The sequence below is a fragment of the Theropithecus gelada genome, chromosome 10 (assembly GCF_003255815.1).
Source record: "Theropithecus gelada isolate Dixy chromosome 10, Tgel_1.0, whole genome shotgun sequence".
Taxonomy (NCBI): domain Eukaryota; kingdom Metazoa; phylum Chordata; class Mammalia; order Primates; family Cercopithecidae; genus Theropithecus; species Theropithecus gelada.
Window position 1 is genome coordinate 33,664,382 of NC_037678.1, and position 18,852 is coordinate 33,683,233.

Consider the following 18,852-nt stretch of genomic DNA (forward strand, 5'->3'; position numbering starts at 1 on the left):
TATGTATGTGTGTATTAACATACTGTTACCATACTATATAAAAGTTACCAATTTAAAAACCATATTAACATATAAGCAAATAAAGAGAAAACAGTCTCCTCTGAATGGTTGAAATATTATGTGGCATGCGGTGTGGGTAGTTTACCTTTGCGATTCCTTAGAGACAACCACTGGTGAGCCACATGTAGCTTGTCAAAGCTACCGGTTACATCTACACCCACTGCCTGTGCCCAAGAGCATAAGGAATGAGTGTGCACAGACCACACACTGTGCATGGCACACCGAATACACTATTCTTCTACCCAGATGCCACAATGTCTGCATATCTCTGCTAGCTTTGAGAACCTGTGTCAGGACAGAGTCCTCACGATGAGTTCTTTCAAATCCATCCCACTGGCTTGTTCGGTATTTCTTTTATACTAAATGAAAGAACTGGAATGTTTCAACAGGAATTTTTTGCTTACATTTTAGACACCAAAAAAGCTATTAGTCTGAAAGCTTATTTGAACATACTAATAGTGGAGGTGCTGTTCAGTGTCACTAATATGAACTAAGATGACCTAATCTGTACATTTTTACAAATGTAAGAAGAGCCAAAATGATGCATCTACTACACATGATAGTTAGCGCTTTTCATAGGTACCTTGGTTAGGACCATTCTCTGCCCTGTTACATTATGTTTGGCATGATTAATAAAAAGCACACAACTTATGGCTACAATGATTCTAGAATGAAGTTAGTGGTTTCATGCCAATCTGACTCCACAGTACCAGGAAGGGGAATGGGAAGGAGCTCATAGTCTCCAGATGTTAGTAGCCAAGGCTGTGGTTTTCTTTTTTTTTTTTTTGAGACGGAGTCTAGCTCTGTCGCCCAGGCTGGAGTGCAGTGGCCGGATCTCAGCTCACTGCAAGCTCCGCCTCCCGGCCTCACGCCATTCTCCTGCCTCAGCCTCCCGAGTAGCTGGGACTACAGGCACCCGCCACCTCGCCCGGCTAGTTTTTTGTATTTTTTTAGTAGAGACGGGGTTTCACTGTGTTAGCCAGGATGGTCTCGATCTCCTGGCCTCGTGATCCGCCCATCTCGGCCTCCCAAAGTGCTGGGATTACAGGCTTGAGCCACCGCGCCCGGCCAAGGCTGTGGTTTTCTAATTAGAAGAGGATTGCAAATTAACCTCATAATACTAACTTTCCATTTAAAAAGTATAAAGAAACAAGAGTAATAAAACTGTCAATGTTTTAAAAATGAAAACTGACTTATCAGTGTTATTAGGTAACAGTCAAATTTCTGTGTCTTGTCAATGCTGTGTGGACCTTCAGATGGCAGCTCTGAACACGCAAGTGAAAAGGGCGTATTTCAGGGCAAGAATAGAGATGTGGGTCTGTTTTCCGGGGATGAGCCGGCTATCCTTCCTCGGCCACAGGAGTGGTGAGCGTGAGCACCCTGGGCTGGGTAGTGAGGACTGCACGCTGCGGGGCGGCCCTTCCCAACACTCAGCTGTGCCCAGCAGCAGCTCTGGGGCACGCGGGCAGGCCCTCTTTAGAAAGAACCAGGGAATCCAACCTGAGATGGGGCTTCTTCGTTAGGGTTTGACAGAATATTTGAGACCTAAGATTGTGAATAAAGGAACATGACAGAATCGATTCTCCGCTGAGCAGAGGTAAAAAGGACCCTACAGAAACACCTTTCTAACTCATCTTATGTAAACCCAAGTGCTGGGCCAGTGCCTGGGCGGCAAAGTGAGGCCTGTGAGCATTTCTGTGTTCAGCACAACCTGAACCTGACTGTCCATTCAGACACGCTGATCCAGAGGAAAGCAACACTGAATCTTAACATGAATGTGAAGATAGAAGATGTACATTTATTTTCATGAATTACAAATGCGTTTCTGTTCGTATTAGCAGGCAGTCTTTATATAACCCATTCTCCATTGCTGTCAAAAATCAAACAAGAAAAAAGGACAGCTGAGAAATGAAAAGCTAAAAATAGAATTATTTTTCCTAAATGATCTGCTGGATAGCATTTTCTGTGGAACACAACTCAATCGAGGTAACAATAGAGTTTTCATTTCAATTGTAGGCATGTGGCACTTGGACAGTCATCTCTGCACAGAAAGCTGTAACAGTCATGCGAGGGTACAGTAATTATTGAACAAGGCAAATTTCTCACCACAGAGAGCAGTGGGGAAGTCAAGAGGAGGCACCGCACTGGGACAGAACACTGAGTCAACTCCACAGTACAGAGTGGCAGGAACAAATACTTAAAGAGATCAGTAAAATATGGATAGAGCTCCAAACACGAGTTAGTGCTAGCTTTTTCTGACGGTCTGACTCAGCAGTATCAGAAATATTTGAGTACGTGACAACAAACAGTGCTTCATGTCATGAGCTCGTGGAGGCTTTATTACAAATTGTTATATTGTAGGTTGAAAAACGAACTTGAGATGCTGACATGCTGTAGAAGGAAAAAGAATTGTATACTTTCTTATTTAAAGACGCAGTGTTCCTCTCTGCTAAATCCTCAGGCATGGAACATGGTTACTGAAACACGCACATTTGAAGTAGCTCAAAGGCGTATGTGCACCAGCGTGTGGAGTTCCACCCTGGGACATCCCCAGAAACCACCCACAGCTCAGCACTGCAACCTTTGTACTTCTCTCACCAAATGCCGAGTGAAGCTGCCACTTTAAATCTTTTTTTTGTAAGTCTTACAAACATTAAGTACTGCACATAATGCTTCTTGGCAAGTGTTACACCTCTATATGGTACAAGTGACCACAGTAAGTCTACAGAGTGACATTGCTGGGTGCAGTACTTCCTTTTTATTTAGAAAAATGACTGCATTTCTAAAAGCTGGGTCAATAGCACATACCTTATATATGTTAGTGACTACCATGATATGAGAAAAGACGTGGACAAGTGCTCCCCAAGGATTCCCGAGACGGAAGCACTTGCTGCAGGCTGCAACATCAGCCAAGGTATTTCCACAAGCTCCTGCTCTGGGGCAACAGTTATGGTCAAAGGGTGAAGTGCAAATAAGGGGCTGTCACTGACTTAAAGTGCCCTAGGCAGTAGCCTTCCCTATCATAAAGTGAGATGCCAGTGACTAGAGACAACTGGGGAAGAATCTCTCTCTGGTGCGGCTGCATGGTCAGCAGGGCATCATGTAGAAAAGGATTCAGGAGAGGGAGGAACCACTGCATCTTTCAAACCAGAAAGCGGTTAGTGACTAAAGCAACAGTAAGCAGTAGGTGCACTGAAGTACATACTGCCGCAGGTCACCAATGGGTGACACACACAGGGCTGCCTGGAGGAATTCTCTGGACTGAAGAAATTCTTTGAAAGCATAAAAGCCACAACTACCAGAAACCGCCCCTCCAAACGGCTCAAAGGAGTCAAAGTGGATAAGCCAAGACGGGCTGGAGACAGGACCAGGGGTCAAGAACTGGGAAGAAGAATACCGATGTCTGAGCACGTCCAGTCCTCTGAGCCCTTGTCCTACAGAAACACAAACAGACCACTGAGTTAAGAGTGAGTCATGTGAAAACAACATTGTCATCAGCATCACAAAACACAAAAGTGACAAGAGTGAACCACATTAAAACAGCAGCAGCAGCAATAGCATTATGAAAATAGAAAAGGGAAAAAAAACTGTAAAATGGCCATCTCATTGGACACACTTGGGCAAGAGTAACACACGGCAGTTTTGAAGGGGCCAGGGTCAGCCTCACTCCACACGCACCTTCTCTCAGACAGTTCTGAGGTGGTTTCCACAACACTCATAGGAGAGACACCACTCCCCCAGCCTACACTGACTGCAGTGTTCCCAAGATGCCCTTTATTTATCATAAGATATCCAACACTAGTGCTCGCTTCGGCAGCACATATACTAAGATATCCAACACTACTCCATGGTCAAAATTAGAGTTTAAGGGCCTTTGTAAAATAATACATCTTTACGCAAAAGGGTCTTCTGCCGCCTCCTATTCTTAGCAAGTCTCTCTCTAAATGACCAGCTAGGACAGAGTTAACTGCACAGTCAGGGGACAGTGCCCTGTTAATAATGCTCACATTTTCTCTGACTGAGGGCGAAACAGTCCTGGTGGGAAGTGTGAGTGGGGGTAATGGGCTGGGGTTTTAGCAAGGAGCTGTGACTGGTTCCCACGGGCAGGAGAGGTGCTGATCACGCAGGTCAGAGGTGACCTGACGGCTACGTTCCCATGAGGCCTCTGAACCAGCGCCCTGAGAGGAAGCATTTCCCTCACTCTCTATGCCCGGCCAGGGCCCACCTGGAGTATCACAGCAGGCAAGCACAAGCAGCACGCTTTCCCTGTTTTTCCAATGTCTCTACTTTTACTTGGAGAAATTCTATTCCAAACCAAATCTACTCCAACTGTTTACAGGCCAGTGGTTCTCAGATGCTAGCCTGGAAAGCACCTGGAGGGCTTGCTAGAACAGATTGCTAGGGGTGGGCACAGAGCAGCCACACCTGCAGAGCCACTGCCTCATGGCTTCCACTGTACATAATGAGTGAACTTCACTCCCAGCTATCGATCACTCTGTCCCATCCGGTTTTTTTTTTTTTTTTTTTTTTTGAGACAGTTTCACTCTGTTGCTCAGGCTAGAGTGCAGTAGTGCACTCTCGGCTCCCTGCAACCTCTGCCTCCCAGGTTCAAGTAATTCTCCTGCTGTAGCCTCCCAAGTAGCTTGGACTACAGGCACCTCCTACTACACCCAGCTAATTTTTATATTTTTAGTAGAGGCAGGGTTTCATCATGTTGGCCAGACTGGTTTCCCTGACCTCAAATGATCCACTTACCTAGGCCTCCCAAAGTGCTGGGATTACAGGCATGAGCCACTGCACCCAGCCTGTCCCATCCTTAAAAGTGAAAACAGCCACTCAAATCATGTTTTGCATTCTGTGGTTCGGATGAAGAAGGTGGAGAAGGCCACTGGGGCAACCAAGTGTCTCAAAATGCAAACAAAACAGACTCTTCCCTTTGGAGATTCTCATTGGTGTGAAATGTTTTCCAGCATGAAAATCTAGCAGAGTACCACTTATTATTTCATAGAGCACTTTCAGAGCTATGGTTTTCATCTGCCACTCAAGAGTTGGGGCAAGAAGAACGGGTGTTATAGCCAAACTGTGGACTTGGAGATGGGCTGGAGGGAGAAGTAGTCTCTTTTATGTAGAGGTGAACTGCAGCCAAACCTATGGGTTGGCAGGACGTTAAGCTGCCCTAAAATGCTTTCATCTTCAATAAACCAAAGGGAAATGCGGTTCATGCCCCTACTGATCAATCCACCTGAGAAAATTCACAATCAGGCGGACGAAGAAGGAAGTTGAGCACTGACCTCTACCTTCACCTGCCTCACAGGGTAGGAGACTGAGGATATGGGCTGGGTAGGAATGAGGCTTGTCACAGGTAGTAGGCATGTTCAGCTTTTTTTTTTTTTTTGAGACGGAGTCTCGCTGTGTCTCCCGGGCTGGAGTGCAGTGGCGCTATCTCGGTTCACTGCAAGCTCCGCCTCCCAGGTTCACGCCGTTCTCCTGCCTCAGCCTCCCGAATAGCTGGACTACAGGCGCCTGCCACCACGCCCGGCTAATTTTTTGAATTTTTAGTAGAGACAGGGTTTCACCGTGTTAGCCAGGATGGTCTTGATCTCCTGACCTCGTGATCCGCCTGCCTGGGCCTCCCAAACTGCTGGGATTACAGGCGTGAACCACCGTGCCCGGCCGGCATGTTCAATTTTTAAACTTGCCCATGGAAATTGACCCCCTTAAGCAAAACACAATGAATATACTTTGACCCTTTAAGATCTTTCGGCCAACACTACAAATATCACTTGATTGCTTCCTCTACCAAAGGGGCCCCACAGCTGTGCTCTGTGGTCCTGGGGTGTATGTTTCTAGGCCCCTCCTGCTGTAGCCAAATGGTCAACAGTGCCCTCCCAGTGTTCCCTTGTTTTATTACACGTTTACCTCCTGAGTTCTCCAATTTAGAGCTCCTGATCTCCGGTGTGTGGGCTGAAAACTCAGAGACAATGCTCCTTAGTATTGTGAATGAGTCCCGAGACCTTTCCCAGGGAGCAAGGCTAGTCACAGGCAGTGTGCAGCCTGCCACTGTTTCATGCTGGCAAACATTTCAAGAAAATGGTATTCTGGGTCCAAAATACCTGGATTCTCTGCTTAGTTTTGCTACTTGATGTACAATCTTGAGCAAAGTGCTCAAAGGCTCATGTCTTCAGTTTCCTCAATCATAAACATGGGATGCATGCTGACTTCCCAACATTCTGTTGTGATCACCAGAATGAAAGGTTTATGAAAGAACCTATCCCATAGTTTAATCAGCCAACCCAGCCCCAGCTTCCCCTGGATTCATGTGATATTCTAGATGATTAAATTATAAGTCAGTCTAGATGTTGGCAACTTCCTTTGCAATGAATGGATAAAATGAGATGGGTTGATGGGTAGATAGAGGAATAGATGGACAGATCTATGAGAAAACTAGTAAGATGTTAATGTTAACTGTATAATCTAGGTGGTGGGAATATGGCCGTCTACTGTAAATTCCTTCAACTTTTCAGAATAGTTGAAAACCGTCATTAAAAGAATGTTGGGGGAAAAAATCATACTATAAGCACACAGGGAGCATCTGTGTGTCTTTTGTGTCTGGAGCAAATGAACAACACACAGAGGTGACTGTCCTTGCCACGCCGGGACTCTCAGAGTGGTGGTGGACCCGACAGGGATACTGGTCCCCCGCCTTGCAAGGCTGGCTTCAGGAGGCTGTCAGCAACTGTGTCCTGTGGCCCCAGGAACAACCCTGCTGCTGTCTTGTCATCCTTGTGCCTGCGGTGCTGCCTGTCTCCAGTGGCCTGGCCAGCTGTCCCCCAAGTCCTTGCTCTCCGAGGTCCTCCTGCATCTTTACTGCCGCCAGAGTCACCTGAGCCATTGCTTCAGGTCAGGCAGCTACCTGTGAGGGAGAGCTGGGCTCCTGGGGAGGCAAAGGCCACAGCCTGGGCTGGCCTCTTTCTCTGCAGCCCCCTCTTGCTCTGCTGTCTGGCATGACCACCTTCCAGGTTCCACACAGCCGTGCCCCTCCCCAACCAGCAAAGAACCCAACTGTCAGGTTTCAGCTGCAGCCCAACTGCAAGTCGGCCACACTCTGCGAGGCTTTAATGTCTGCCTTACCCTCTGGGGCCCACCATGCCCGTGCCCACCACTGGGACTCTGTATACTCCTTGTTGTTTACATTTCCTGCTATGAGGCTGCTGGAAAGCAAAGCCTGTGTCTTATTCATCTTTGTTCCCTTCCTAACTGGCAAAAGGAAGTGCTCAATGCTGATTAAGTGATGAAAAATGAATTATCACGTCAACCCCAGAAGCTCTTTTATACTAAAAAGGTGCACAGTTGTGTCTGTGTGCCTTTCTCCCCTACTATGGGCCCCTTTGAGGCCGCATTTAGATCCTGCTTGCTCCGCTTGCTCTTGGTGTCTAAGGTAGACTAAGCAGGCAGCACGCCTGACCTCAAGCGACAGAGAAGATGAGATGATCACAGACCACCACCTGGCTGAGGGAAAATGACTGTGAAAGGAATTGTGAAGGAAGAAAAGCAACAGAGGTTGCTCAGTTCTATCTTCTAGGTTCTGTAAAGGGCAAAAGAGTAAACCTCTCAGGGCTCACAGGCCATCCAGGTCTGTTGTGACTACCCCACTCCACCGCTGTAGAGGAAAGGCAGCAAAGGTAACCTGTGAGCAAATCCAAGGCCCTGTGCGGCTCCATTTACAAAAACAGGCAGCGGCTGACCAGGGTCTAGTTAACCTGACCTTGTACTGGGAGTGTGTCCTGGAGCCTCACGGTGGGGCAGGGACTCTTGAGAAACACAGACAACTGCTCCACTGTGAGCGCCTCATGGAGGAGCCAGGAAGGAAGCTCTGTGGGGACTGCAGGTGTGAAAATGGTTGGATCCTGGGGCCCAGCTTTCTGTCAGTGAGTGAGTGTGCAAATCACTGTGGCTAACACCTCCTCCACTAGACAGCCACATGAGTATGGGGCAACAGAAGACAGGAACCAGCTCAGTCCCCTGCTGATAACAGGCTTCTTTCTCAGTCACTACGCAGGGCTTATGGCTAGCAGTCCATTGCACATCCTGTTTGCGTGACTCCACAACACTTCCCTTGGGTTTGAGAGGTCGTCTTTTGGGGTGTGTCTGGTGTCAACAGCAGGCTAAGCGAGGGCTTAACAGTGACAGCAGCCCTGCCTCCCCTAAGTTGGTAGGTTTAGAAAATTCGCAGTCTTTCAGACTTTGCCTTTCCTCCTTCTCTTGAATTTGCCGCTTCTCACTTCATTTCTAGTCCAACGCTACAGCCCCTTTGGTATGGAAGACCAGGCATTTGTTCTTAGCTGATGTCCTACCCAGTCTTCCCTCATTTCAACCCCTCCTGCTTTGATGTCAGACTTTTGAAAACATCATTTTCCATCCCCCAAACTACCAATTCCCCACTCTGTTGCCCTGCCTGGCTTTCAGCGCTATCTGCTTGGAGGCTGTGTGGGTCATGTCAGGCCTCAGCTCATGTCTGCTTGGTTCTTTGTCCTCAGTGACAGGGAATGGACACCTGTAACTGCAACACGGTTCTGTCCAAAGCATCTCCCCAGCAACTGCTTCTACCTTGGCTCACAATTCTTTATTCACTGCTCTTTTCTACAGAGTTCTAAACACAAGTCCAGTTCTCTCCCCTCTTGTCATATACTCTCTAAAATCAAGATTTGCCTTCTTTTCCTGTATACTATTTTTTTTTTTTTTGAGACAGGGTTCACCCAGGATGGAGTGCAGTGATACAGTCATAGCTCACTGCAGCCTTGGACTCTGAGATTCAAGAGATCCTCTCCCCTCAGCCTCTCAAAGTGCTGGGATTATAGGCATGAGCCATTGTGTTGGGTCTACTCAATTTTTAAAATCTACCAATATTGTCATGTTGTTCACCTCCCCTTATGACCTAAGCACATGTAGCTTCTGTGCAGGCCCATGTAAATCCCCGACTGGCCAGCCCAGCCTCCATCTCTTGGATGAAGTTTCCCCAGCTCTCCAGCCTACACTGCTAGTCTGAACTGGTAACACGGTCTGGGCCCCTTGCATGTGACATCAACTGTAGAACCAGGTCCCAGCTAGGAGTTTCTGAAGGGGCAGGCACAGAGGACCCTAACACTAGATTTATTTAACTGGTGGCTCTGCATTCCCTAGGAGGAAGGGAGTCCTGAGGCGAACCCTTTCCAGAGAGATGCTCATGTAACTGTGAAACTGCTCTGGACAGGCAGCAAGGAATGGATGAGAACCCAAACATGAACAATCTAGAATATGAAAAAGTTGTCTCCAAATAATCACATTCACTACCCTTGAGAGTAAAGGAGGTACCTGGAGTTTCTAATAAACAAGAAAGAGATTCCTAAAAGAACATATGTAACTTTCTAAATAATTTTTAATTCTAAATTAAAAAAAAAAAAAAATCTTTCAATAAGGAGCTTGGAAAAGAATACAAAATAACGGACCTCGAGGAACATAACATTCTAGAAACAAAAGGCAGTGCCTCCCTTGTTGGAGTTCACTGTATTAAAGCTCCAGGTACCTGACAAATTTAAGATCTGTATCCTGGCTGGAATCTAGCAGTCTCTTCAAAAATCAGTTCTTTGAGCTTTTCCTTAGGCAAGTCATCCAATTCCATGTCGAACTTGAATGGTGCTTCGGCAATGGGCTTTAAGAGGAAACAAAACATTTAACAGTCAAAGTTGTTATGGGTAAGGCAGTAATTTACTGATTCATAAAATGACCACTGCTCAGATTCTGAATTTATACAACAGGACTGATGTCTCATAAAAACTTAAGAGTTGCTGGCCAGGCGTGGCGGCTCACACCTGTAATTCCAGCACTTTGGGAGGCCAAGGTGGGCGGATCACTTGAGGTCAGAAGCTCGAGACCAGCCTGGTCCAACATGGTGAAAACCTGTCTCTACCAAAAATATAAAAAATTAGCCGAGTAGGCCGGGCGCGGTGGCTCAAGCCTGTAATCCCAGCACTTTGGGAGGCCGAGACGGGTGGATCACAAGGTCAGGAGATCGAGACCATCCTGGCTAACACGGTGAAACCCCGTCTCTACTAAAAAATACAAAAAACTAGCCAGGCGAGGTGGCGGGCGCCTGTAGTCCCAGCTACTCGGGAGGCTGAGGCAGGAGAATGGCGTGAACCCGGGAGGCAGAGCTTGCAGTGAGCTGAGATCCGGCCACTGCACTCCAGCCCGGACAACAGAGCGAGACTCCGTCTCAAAAAAAAAAAAAAAAAAAAATTAGCCGAGTGTGGTGGTGCACGCCTGTAATCTCAGCTACTCAGAAGGCTGAGGCAGGAGAATTGCTTGAACCCAGGAGGCAGAGGTTGCAGTGAGCTGAGATCGTGCTGTGGCACTCCAGTCTGGGGGACAGAGCGAAAGACTAAGAGTTGTGCCCACACTCCGGAAGGTCTCATAAGCACTTAGACCGGGAGCAACTGAATCCGTTTAAAGTGTTCTTCTGAACTTATCACAAATCCCAGAAGAATTTTAAAATGTTTTAAGGCAGTGAATGCTGAAATAAGAGAAATGTGCTGCTGTGGAGGTAGTGGGTGTTTATCCAATCAACACCCATAATACTAAAATACATGCATTTCGTTAAATAAATCATGGTATCTTTATATGAAAAAACATCTTAGAGCTGTTAAAAATTAAGCTGTAAGGCCAGGCGCAGTGGCTCACACCCGTAACCCCAGCACTTTGGGAGGCCAAGGTGGGAGAATCATTTGAGACCAGCCTAACCAACATAGCAAAACCCCATCTCTACTAAAAATACACAAAAATTAGCTAGGCATGGTGGCAGATCCCTGTCATCCCAGCTACTTGGGAGGCTGAGGAAGGAGAACTGCTTGAACCCAGGAGGTGGAGGTTGCAGTGAGCTGAGATTGCGCCACTGCACTCTGGCCTGGGCGACAGAGCAAGATTCCGTCTCAAAAAAACAAAACAAAACAAAACAAAAAAACTGGCCAGGCATGGTGGCTCACGCCTGTAATCCCAGCACTTTTGGGAGGCCGAGGCAGGTGGATCCTGAGGTCAAGAGATTGAGGACATCCTGGCCAACATAGTGAAACTCCGTCTCTAGTAAAACTACAAAAATTAGCTGGGTGTGGTGGTGCATGCCTGTAGTTCAAGCCACTCGGGAGGCTGAGGCAGGAGAATCGCTTGAACCCGGGAGGTGGAGGTTACAGTGAGCCGAGATTACACCATTGTACTCCAGCCTGGCCTGGTGACAGAGAAAGACTCCATCTCAAAAAAGAAAAATAAATAAACAAATAAATAAACTGCAAGGAAGATTAATAGGAAAATGCCCATATTGTGTCAAGAAAATGAAAACTATTTTATTTTAAAAATTTAGATACAGAAATATAGGACCGAGAAGGAAATACTCCAAAATGTTAATAACTGTAACAAGATTATAGAGCTACATCTTTATAGTATGAAAAAAAAAACACTCTTGTATTTTCTCACAAGTTTTCTTTTTTTTTTTTTTTTTGACACAAAACCTTGCTCTGTTGCCCAGGCTGGAGTGCAGTGGTGCAATCCTGGCTTATTGCAACCTCCTCCTCCTGGGTTCAAGTGATTCTCCTGCCTCAGCCTCCAGAGTAGTTGGGATTATATGCGCCTGCCTGCCACAACACCCGCCTAATTTTTGTATTTTTAGTAGAGACAGGGTTTTCACCATGTTGGCCAGACTGGTCTACTCCTGACCTCAGGTGATCCACCCACTTTGACCTCCCAAAGTGCTGGAATTACAAGTGTGAGCCACCACACCTGGCCCCATTTTTTTTTTTTTTTGAGACTGTCTCATTCTATTGCCGAGGCTGGTGTGCAGTGGCATGATCTTGACTCGCTGCAACCTCCGCCTCCTGGGTTCAAGTGATTCTTATACCTCAGCCTCCAGAGTGGCTGGGATTACAAACACGCACTATCGTGCCCAGCTATTTTTGTATTTTTAGTAGAGAAGGGGTTTCCCCATGTTGGCCAGGCTGGTCTCCAACTCCTGACCTCAAGTCATCCGCCTGCCTCGACCTCCCAAAGTGTTGGGATTACAGGCGTGAGCCATCGTGTCCAGCTCCCATTTTAATTTTTAACCATACTCCAGAAAGCTATTTAAGTAAAATATGAGCTTAAATAGCTTAAATAGTCTAGATCAAAGAACCCCATACACACTCAGTGACAAACAATGATATTATTTTTTAGAGAAAGAGTTTTGCCTGTCACCCAAGCTGGAGTGCAGTGGTGTGATCACAGCTCAATGAAACCTCGATCTCCTGGGCTCAAGCAATCTTCCCACCTCAGCCTTCTGAACAGCTGGGACTACAGGTGTGAGCCACTGTGCCTGGCCACATTTTGATTTTTAAATGCCCGTGAACTAATGCAATGTTACAGAACTAAGCTGATGATGATACCAGTTGTCAGTCAGTGAATGCCTAGATTCTCACGTCTCACCCATGTAATCCTCACACGAGGCCTTTAGGAGGAGGAAGCACAGACCCCAAACTCCGCACTAAGCTTTGGCCATCCGAAAGCGGACAAGGACTCATGTCCAGAAGAATAAATAGCTCAACCTGAAGGAGGGCTATGCATCTGGGATCACAGCAGGTGTCCTACACGCATCATCCACTATCCCAGCCAGCTGATTTGGACTCAGAAGCTTGGGAAATCTCCAGCCCACTAAACTTAGAAGAACCCCAAACCTGTATTCCCACCTATTCTGTGTTACTGGCTACGTTGTAGGTATTTCACAAGCTGCCTCATTTGTTGCTGGAGGTAGGGAGACGGATGTGGAAGGGAAAGCTCATTCTTTCAAAAACAGGAGGGTAAAGACTATTCTCTGTGTATGTGAGCCTCAACTAGAACAATCCAAACTTTTGGTTCATACTGCATTTTTCTTTGTTATCCTCCAGAGATTAAAGTTAAAACTGAACCCCAGAGGAACCAGAGAGCCAAGGCACTAGGACTGTCTTGGGGAGAACATGACATGCAGCTTCTTCTACTCGAATGCCCCGCCTGCTCTGAATAGCTGCCACATCCACTCTGGCCTCATCACTTCTTACAACAGACTCTCATGTCCTTGTCTCTAGGGAATAGCACACCCGACATGGAGTCGCCAAGCCACAGTGGAAACTGTCCAGGTTGACTTCCCTCCCTATTCTGTGTGCTGTCCCTGTCAGCAGGCTGACCACCTCCTCTCCACTCTGGCCATCCTCAGGGCCAGCACATCACTTCAGGTGTCTCTTCCTATCAAACCATGACAATGGCCTCCAGTCTCAGACCCCTGTCCTCTCTGTGCTCCACACTGGTGCAGCTGTCCTCTTTATACATGCATTCTCCCCACCCCTACCTGTTGCAGGTAGCCTGGAGGAAGTCTGCTGAGATAGAGAGTTATGCGGGGAGAAGGTTTCAAGCTGTGCCCCACAGCACTCATCCTCAAGGCAAAGGTGGGCTTGTTGGAAGAACCAGGTATGGCACCAGGTACATCTCAGGAAAATCTAAGCAAGATATGGTTGGTCCACTGCTGGCTGATCTATGTCCCTGAAGCAGCAGCCAGGAACATGAGCTCTTACCTCGTCACTCGGGTCGTAATACTGCTCCAGATATGGGTGGGCCAGAGCCTGTTCTACTTCAATCCTCTTGTGAGGGTTGAATGTCAACATTTTGTCCAGTAAGTCCAGAGCTATAAAGAGAAAGGTTTTGCAGTAGTGAGAGCAGGAGTAGTAGTCACGGAAATACTTCAATTTCCTGTTTAAGTAAACTCACCCACAAAACAACTAACCTAAGCATGACTACGGAGACAGCAGCCAGCACAAAAGATGCTGACTGTATCTCCAAGTCTCCTGAGACTGTGAACGTAGGGGCTGACCACCTGACAATCGCAGACCTCATCACTCGGGAAGGAGCGGGGATCATGATTCGAACCCAGGTCTGCCTACAAAACCTGGACTTTTCCTAAGATAGGACTCTGCACTGCAGGTATCAAAGGCAAAGGTTTTATGTATGTACTTTTCTCAGATCAACTTGGAAGTCATTTTTGTCCTGGTCTATTTGTCTCCTGACACACAGAACAGGTCTCCAAGGTCACAGAAGAAAACACTCTTCTTCCAGGATCTGGTTGAGAGACATGTGTGACCAAAGGCCTCCCAGCCAACTCTGCAGCTGAGTCTTTCTGCAAGGCCCAACGCCTTAAGTCCTCTTTGGCCCTGGCCAATAGTCAATAGCTGAGCAGTTCTTTTACTGCTAGGGTGCAGCAGCAGGAACAAATGTGGATCAACTGCACTGTGATGGAGGGGGCGCTGACAAGCAGCTCACCCTGATGGCCCCCATGGCTGGCCTCCAGTCACCACCTCAGCCAAAAGACGGCTGGAGGGTCTGGCTAACAGTGGCTGGGACAAGGGTTAAGAGAAATGTGAGGAAATACTGTGTTTAGTAGCAGGAGTAGGTGTATTGAGAAACAATACATGCTAAAGAACATTATTGTTCTGGTAAAAAGGTAGCAAAGGGGCTCCTTTTAAAAATATTTCATGTAAGGCCGGGCGCGGTGGCTCAAGCCTGTAATCCCAGCACTTTGGGAGGCCGAGACGGGCGGATCACGAGGTCAGGATATCGAGACCATCCTGGCTAACACGGTGAAACCCCGTCTCTACTAAAAAATACATAAAACTAGCCGGGCGTGGTGGCGGCGCCTGTAGTCCCAGCTACTCGGGAGGCTGAGGCAGGAGAATAGCGGGAACCCGGGAGGCGGAGCTTGCAGTGAGCTGAGATCCGGCCACTGCACTCCAGCCTGGGCGACAGAGCCAGACTCCGTCTCAAAAAAAAAAAAAAAAAAAAAAAAAATTTCATGTATCCTTTTATTTAGTGATGCTCAGACTACTGGTTTCAATTTAAGTAGCAGGTCTTTTCTTCAAATTAAACCCTAAGAGGAGCCTCAAGATATGGCAGAGGTAAAAAAGAAGATACTCTGTCTTCCCTTAGGTCCTAGTTCACAGCCCGAGGCACCCCAAAAAAATCCAAGCCTCCAAGGAACAAGTCTGAAAAACTAGCCAATCAATTAAAACCATAAATTTTTAGACAATGTAGTGACACTAAAACAAGACAAAAACAGGCTAGGTGTGGTGGCTCACGCCTGTAATCCCAGCACTTTGGGAGGCTGAGGTGGGCGAGGTCAGGAGTTGAAGACCAGCCTGGTCAAAACAGTGAAACTTGTCTCTACTTAAAAAAAAGAAAAAATACAAAAATTAGCTGGGCGTGGCAGCACATGCCTGTAGTCCCAGCTACTCAAGAGGCTGAGGCAGAAGAATTGCTTAAACCTGGGAGGCAGAGGTTGCAGTGTGCCACTGCACTCCAGCCTGGGTGACAGACTGAGACTCCGTCTCAAAAACCAAACCAAACCAAACCAAACCAAATCAAAACAAAAACACTGGCACTACTTAATGAAGTCTCTTTTCTGACAATGATCATTTCTTTTTTTTTTTTTTTTTTTAGACGGAGTCTCCCTCTGTCGCCCAGACTGGAGTGCAGCGGTGCGATCTTGGCTTACTGCAAGCTCTGCCTCCCGGGTTCACACCATTCTCCTGCCTCAGCCTCCTGAGTGGCTGGGACTACAGGCGCCCGCCACCACGCCTGGCTAATTTTTTGTATTTTTAGTAAAGACGGGGTTTCACCGTGTTAGCCAGGATGGTCTCGATCTCCTGACCTCGTGATCTGCCTGCCTTGGCCTCCCAAAGTGCTGGGATTACAGGCGTGAGCCACCGCGCCCAGCTGGCAATGATCATTTCTTATTAGGTTATTTGTAGGCGGCAAGGTCAACTTCATCCATCTGCAAATTAGCACATACTATTAAGCCCTCAAAGTAGAATGATAAAATATCATTTATTTCTTCTTAAAACATTTTAAAATTTAATTGTATGTCCCTTCTCACCATTCCTAGAATGATGAACAATCACATAAAATTTGGTACAATACTCATGATCAGTTTAAGGAAATCACTTCTAGCTCACTATTTTCAAGTAAGTTAGTTTTCACTGTTTACTCACTAAGAAAATGTTGCCTAACCCTTAAGAACAGTCAGTAGACCTTCTGAAGGGATTGCTTGGGTGCTGGGTGGAGGTGGGAGACATCTTGCCACCTGAGGTCATTGAAGGGCTGTGGGTGTGTATCTGTGCTCAGCACCAGCCCCCAATTTTGACTTCCCTTGTTGCAACCCCTGACCTTAAGACAACAGGAGATGATAAACATGGCAAACCACATGCTGGACATAATGAGAAATTCTGCATAGAATACATTTACAAGTTATGTATGTTTCTATCTATAATCTTTTCAATACATACAAGTGCACTTTAGGAAATTATGGAATAATGATATTTTGTTTTACAGCCTAGAGAACTTTTCAGAGTAGAGAATCCAGACAGGTTTTGCCGTGACTGAAGCAGCATCTGCGCAGTAGAAGAGGTGGTTATGCCTGCAGCTGGGACCCTGGGTCTGTGGGCACACAAACTGGCTAGGTTTAGCAAGTGGCCCTCTCAAGGGTCAGAATAAAGAAGCATGATGATCAAGAACCCAGGCATCTCTGGCTCAAATCCTACTTCCAACGAACACTTGTAGATATGTGTACAAGACACACAACCCTTGCCGAATCTTAAGATTCCTGTGGTCTATAATATAGGTAATAACTCCCACTTTGCTTCCTGCTCCCAACCAGCCCTCCCCACATAGAACTCACAGACATTTTCTCAAGGACTTTCTTGAAACTAGATTAAGTCATTTGGCTTTTCACCCAGTTAGACACTGTCTGTGCTAGCAAAAGTCCAGGAGGCCTGGACCACAATGAGATTCTAACAGCACTACTTCTAAATCATTGAGGGCAGGAGGGTCCTACCCAAACTTGTTAGTGTTAAGCAGAGAGGCACTCCAAGCCAACTGGATGTTTTGCAGCTTAAGCATTTCTGAAACAGATCCATTAGTTCCTTCAAGTTAAATAAATTCTAGGCCCTTAAACCTCCAGGCATAAATTTCGAAAGAAGACAGCTTTATTAAAAAAGATTTGCTACTTGAAAAATAGCTAGAGCTCTAGCCTTCTTTTACTGCAAGTGCTATTTCTACATTATTCATAGCTACAGAAGGAGAAAAGGAGAGAAATGGGAAGCAGCTGGCAGGTGCGGATCCCACAGTCAAGAGTGTCCGGACTCCCTCCTCCCACGCCACATGGGCATCCACTGGTAACACTCAGAGGGTGTGAATCATGGTTGCCCGTGTAGATGCTTACTTGGATACAGGTTTTATTTCTCCTAAGAGACTGGAAGTCCCTTTGAGGCTAGTATTACATCTGACCACAAATCCTGACTTTCCCAGTGCCTTCCAGAATGCCACATCTTCTCTTTCTGTGTTTTCTGAAACAGAGTTTGGATTTTGTTCTATGGCCCAGGCTGGAGTACAGTGGCATGATCATAGCTTACTGCAGCCTTGAACTCCTGGGCTCAAGCAATCCTCCTGCCTCAGCCTCTCGAGTAGCTGGTAATACAGGCACATGTTACCACACCCAGCTAATTTTTTTAAATTAATTTTTTTGTAGAGATGGGGTGTCACTATGTTGCCCAGGCTGGTCCTGAACTCCTGGGCTCAAGTGATCCTCCTGCCTCAGCCTCCCAAAGTGCTGAGATTACAGGCGTGAGCCACTGTGCCTGGCCCTTCCCTCTTTTTTTTTTCTTTTTTAAAACGGAGTCTCGCTCTGTTGCCTAACCTCCACCTCCTGGGTTCAAGCGATTCTCCTGCCTCAGCCTCCTGAGTAGCTGGGATTACAGGCGCCTGCCACCACGCCAGGCTAATTTTTTGTATTTTTAAGTAGAGACGGGGTTTCACCATGTTGGCCAGGGTGGTCTCGAACTCCTGACCTTGTGATCCACCCACCTCGGCCTCCCAAAGTGCTGGGATTACAAGTGTGAGCCACCACGCCTGGCCAGCCTGGCCCTTCTCGTTAACTTCAACTAGTATATAACAACCTGACCCCAACTCTTTCTTCTAATCCATCATCCTTTTCTCCTTCTTGCCCTGTCCTGGACCTGGGGAAAGCCAGTCGACTGGCTCTCCACAGTGCCTCTTTGTGTCCATCTTGACTGCCTCGTGAAACTCTGACCCTGAATCAATGCTGCAACCTGTCACTTCCATCCTCAACTCATGTTTCTGTGCAGGTCCAGAGAAAAGACTGAACTGTGCAAAGTGTGCCAGTGCGACAGTGCTTCTCAAACTTTCTGATCTCACAAACTCTTTATACTCATAAAAACTACTGAGGGTTGATTTAAAAAGCAGTTAATTCCGCTCATAGCTCAAATAGTTACATAAGTGCTTCTCCCTGAGAAAACCACCGCATTCAGTATGCAGCAAAAATGCTGTATATGTGTTTGTCACACAGACATTGTGAAGACATGTATTAAGGATGGATTTAGGCCGGGCGCGGTGACTCAAGCCTGTAATCCCAGCACTTTGGGAGGCCGAGATGGGCGGATCACGAGGTCAGGAGATCAAGACCATCCTGGCGAACACCGTGAAACCCCATCTCTACTAAAAAATACAAAAAACTAGCCGGGCGAGGTGGCGGGCGCCTGTAGTCCCAGCTACTCGGGAGGCTGAGGCAGGAGAATGGCGTGAACCCGGGAGGCGGAGCTTGCAGTGAGCTGAGATCCGGCCACTGCACTCCAGCCCGGGCTACAGAGCGAGACTCCGTCTCAAAAAAAAAAAAAAAAAAAAGGATGGATTTAATATGGT

The 18,852-nt window shown here is 46.9% G+C and overlaps 1 protein-coding gene across 3 annotated transcripts in view; it reads right to left on the reverse strand.

Moving 5' to 3' along the window:
- Window positions 1-1,832: 1,832 nt before the first annotated feature.
- The window catches only part of MAPK1 (mitogen-activated protein kinase 1), a 108,119-nt gene continuing 91,099 nt past the window's right edge, over window positions 1,833-18,852 (reverse strand). For all 3 annotated transcript variants that reach the window (XM_025398814.1, XM_025398817.1, XM_025398815.1), the window contains 3 exons: window positions 13,662-13,771; window positions 9,623-9,748; window positions 1,833-3,494 (listed from right to left, as the gene is read on the reverse strand). In XM_025398814.1, the coding sequence (XP_025254599.1) occupies window positions 9,632-9,748; window positions 13,662-13,771 (227 nt within the window). In that variant the 3' untranslated portion in view covers window positions 1,833-3,494; window positions 9,623-9,631. The remainder of the gene's footprint in view (window positions 3,495-9,622; window positions 9,749-13,661; window positions 13,772-18,852) is intronic.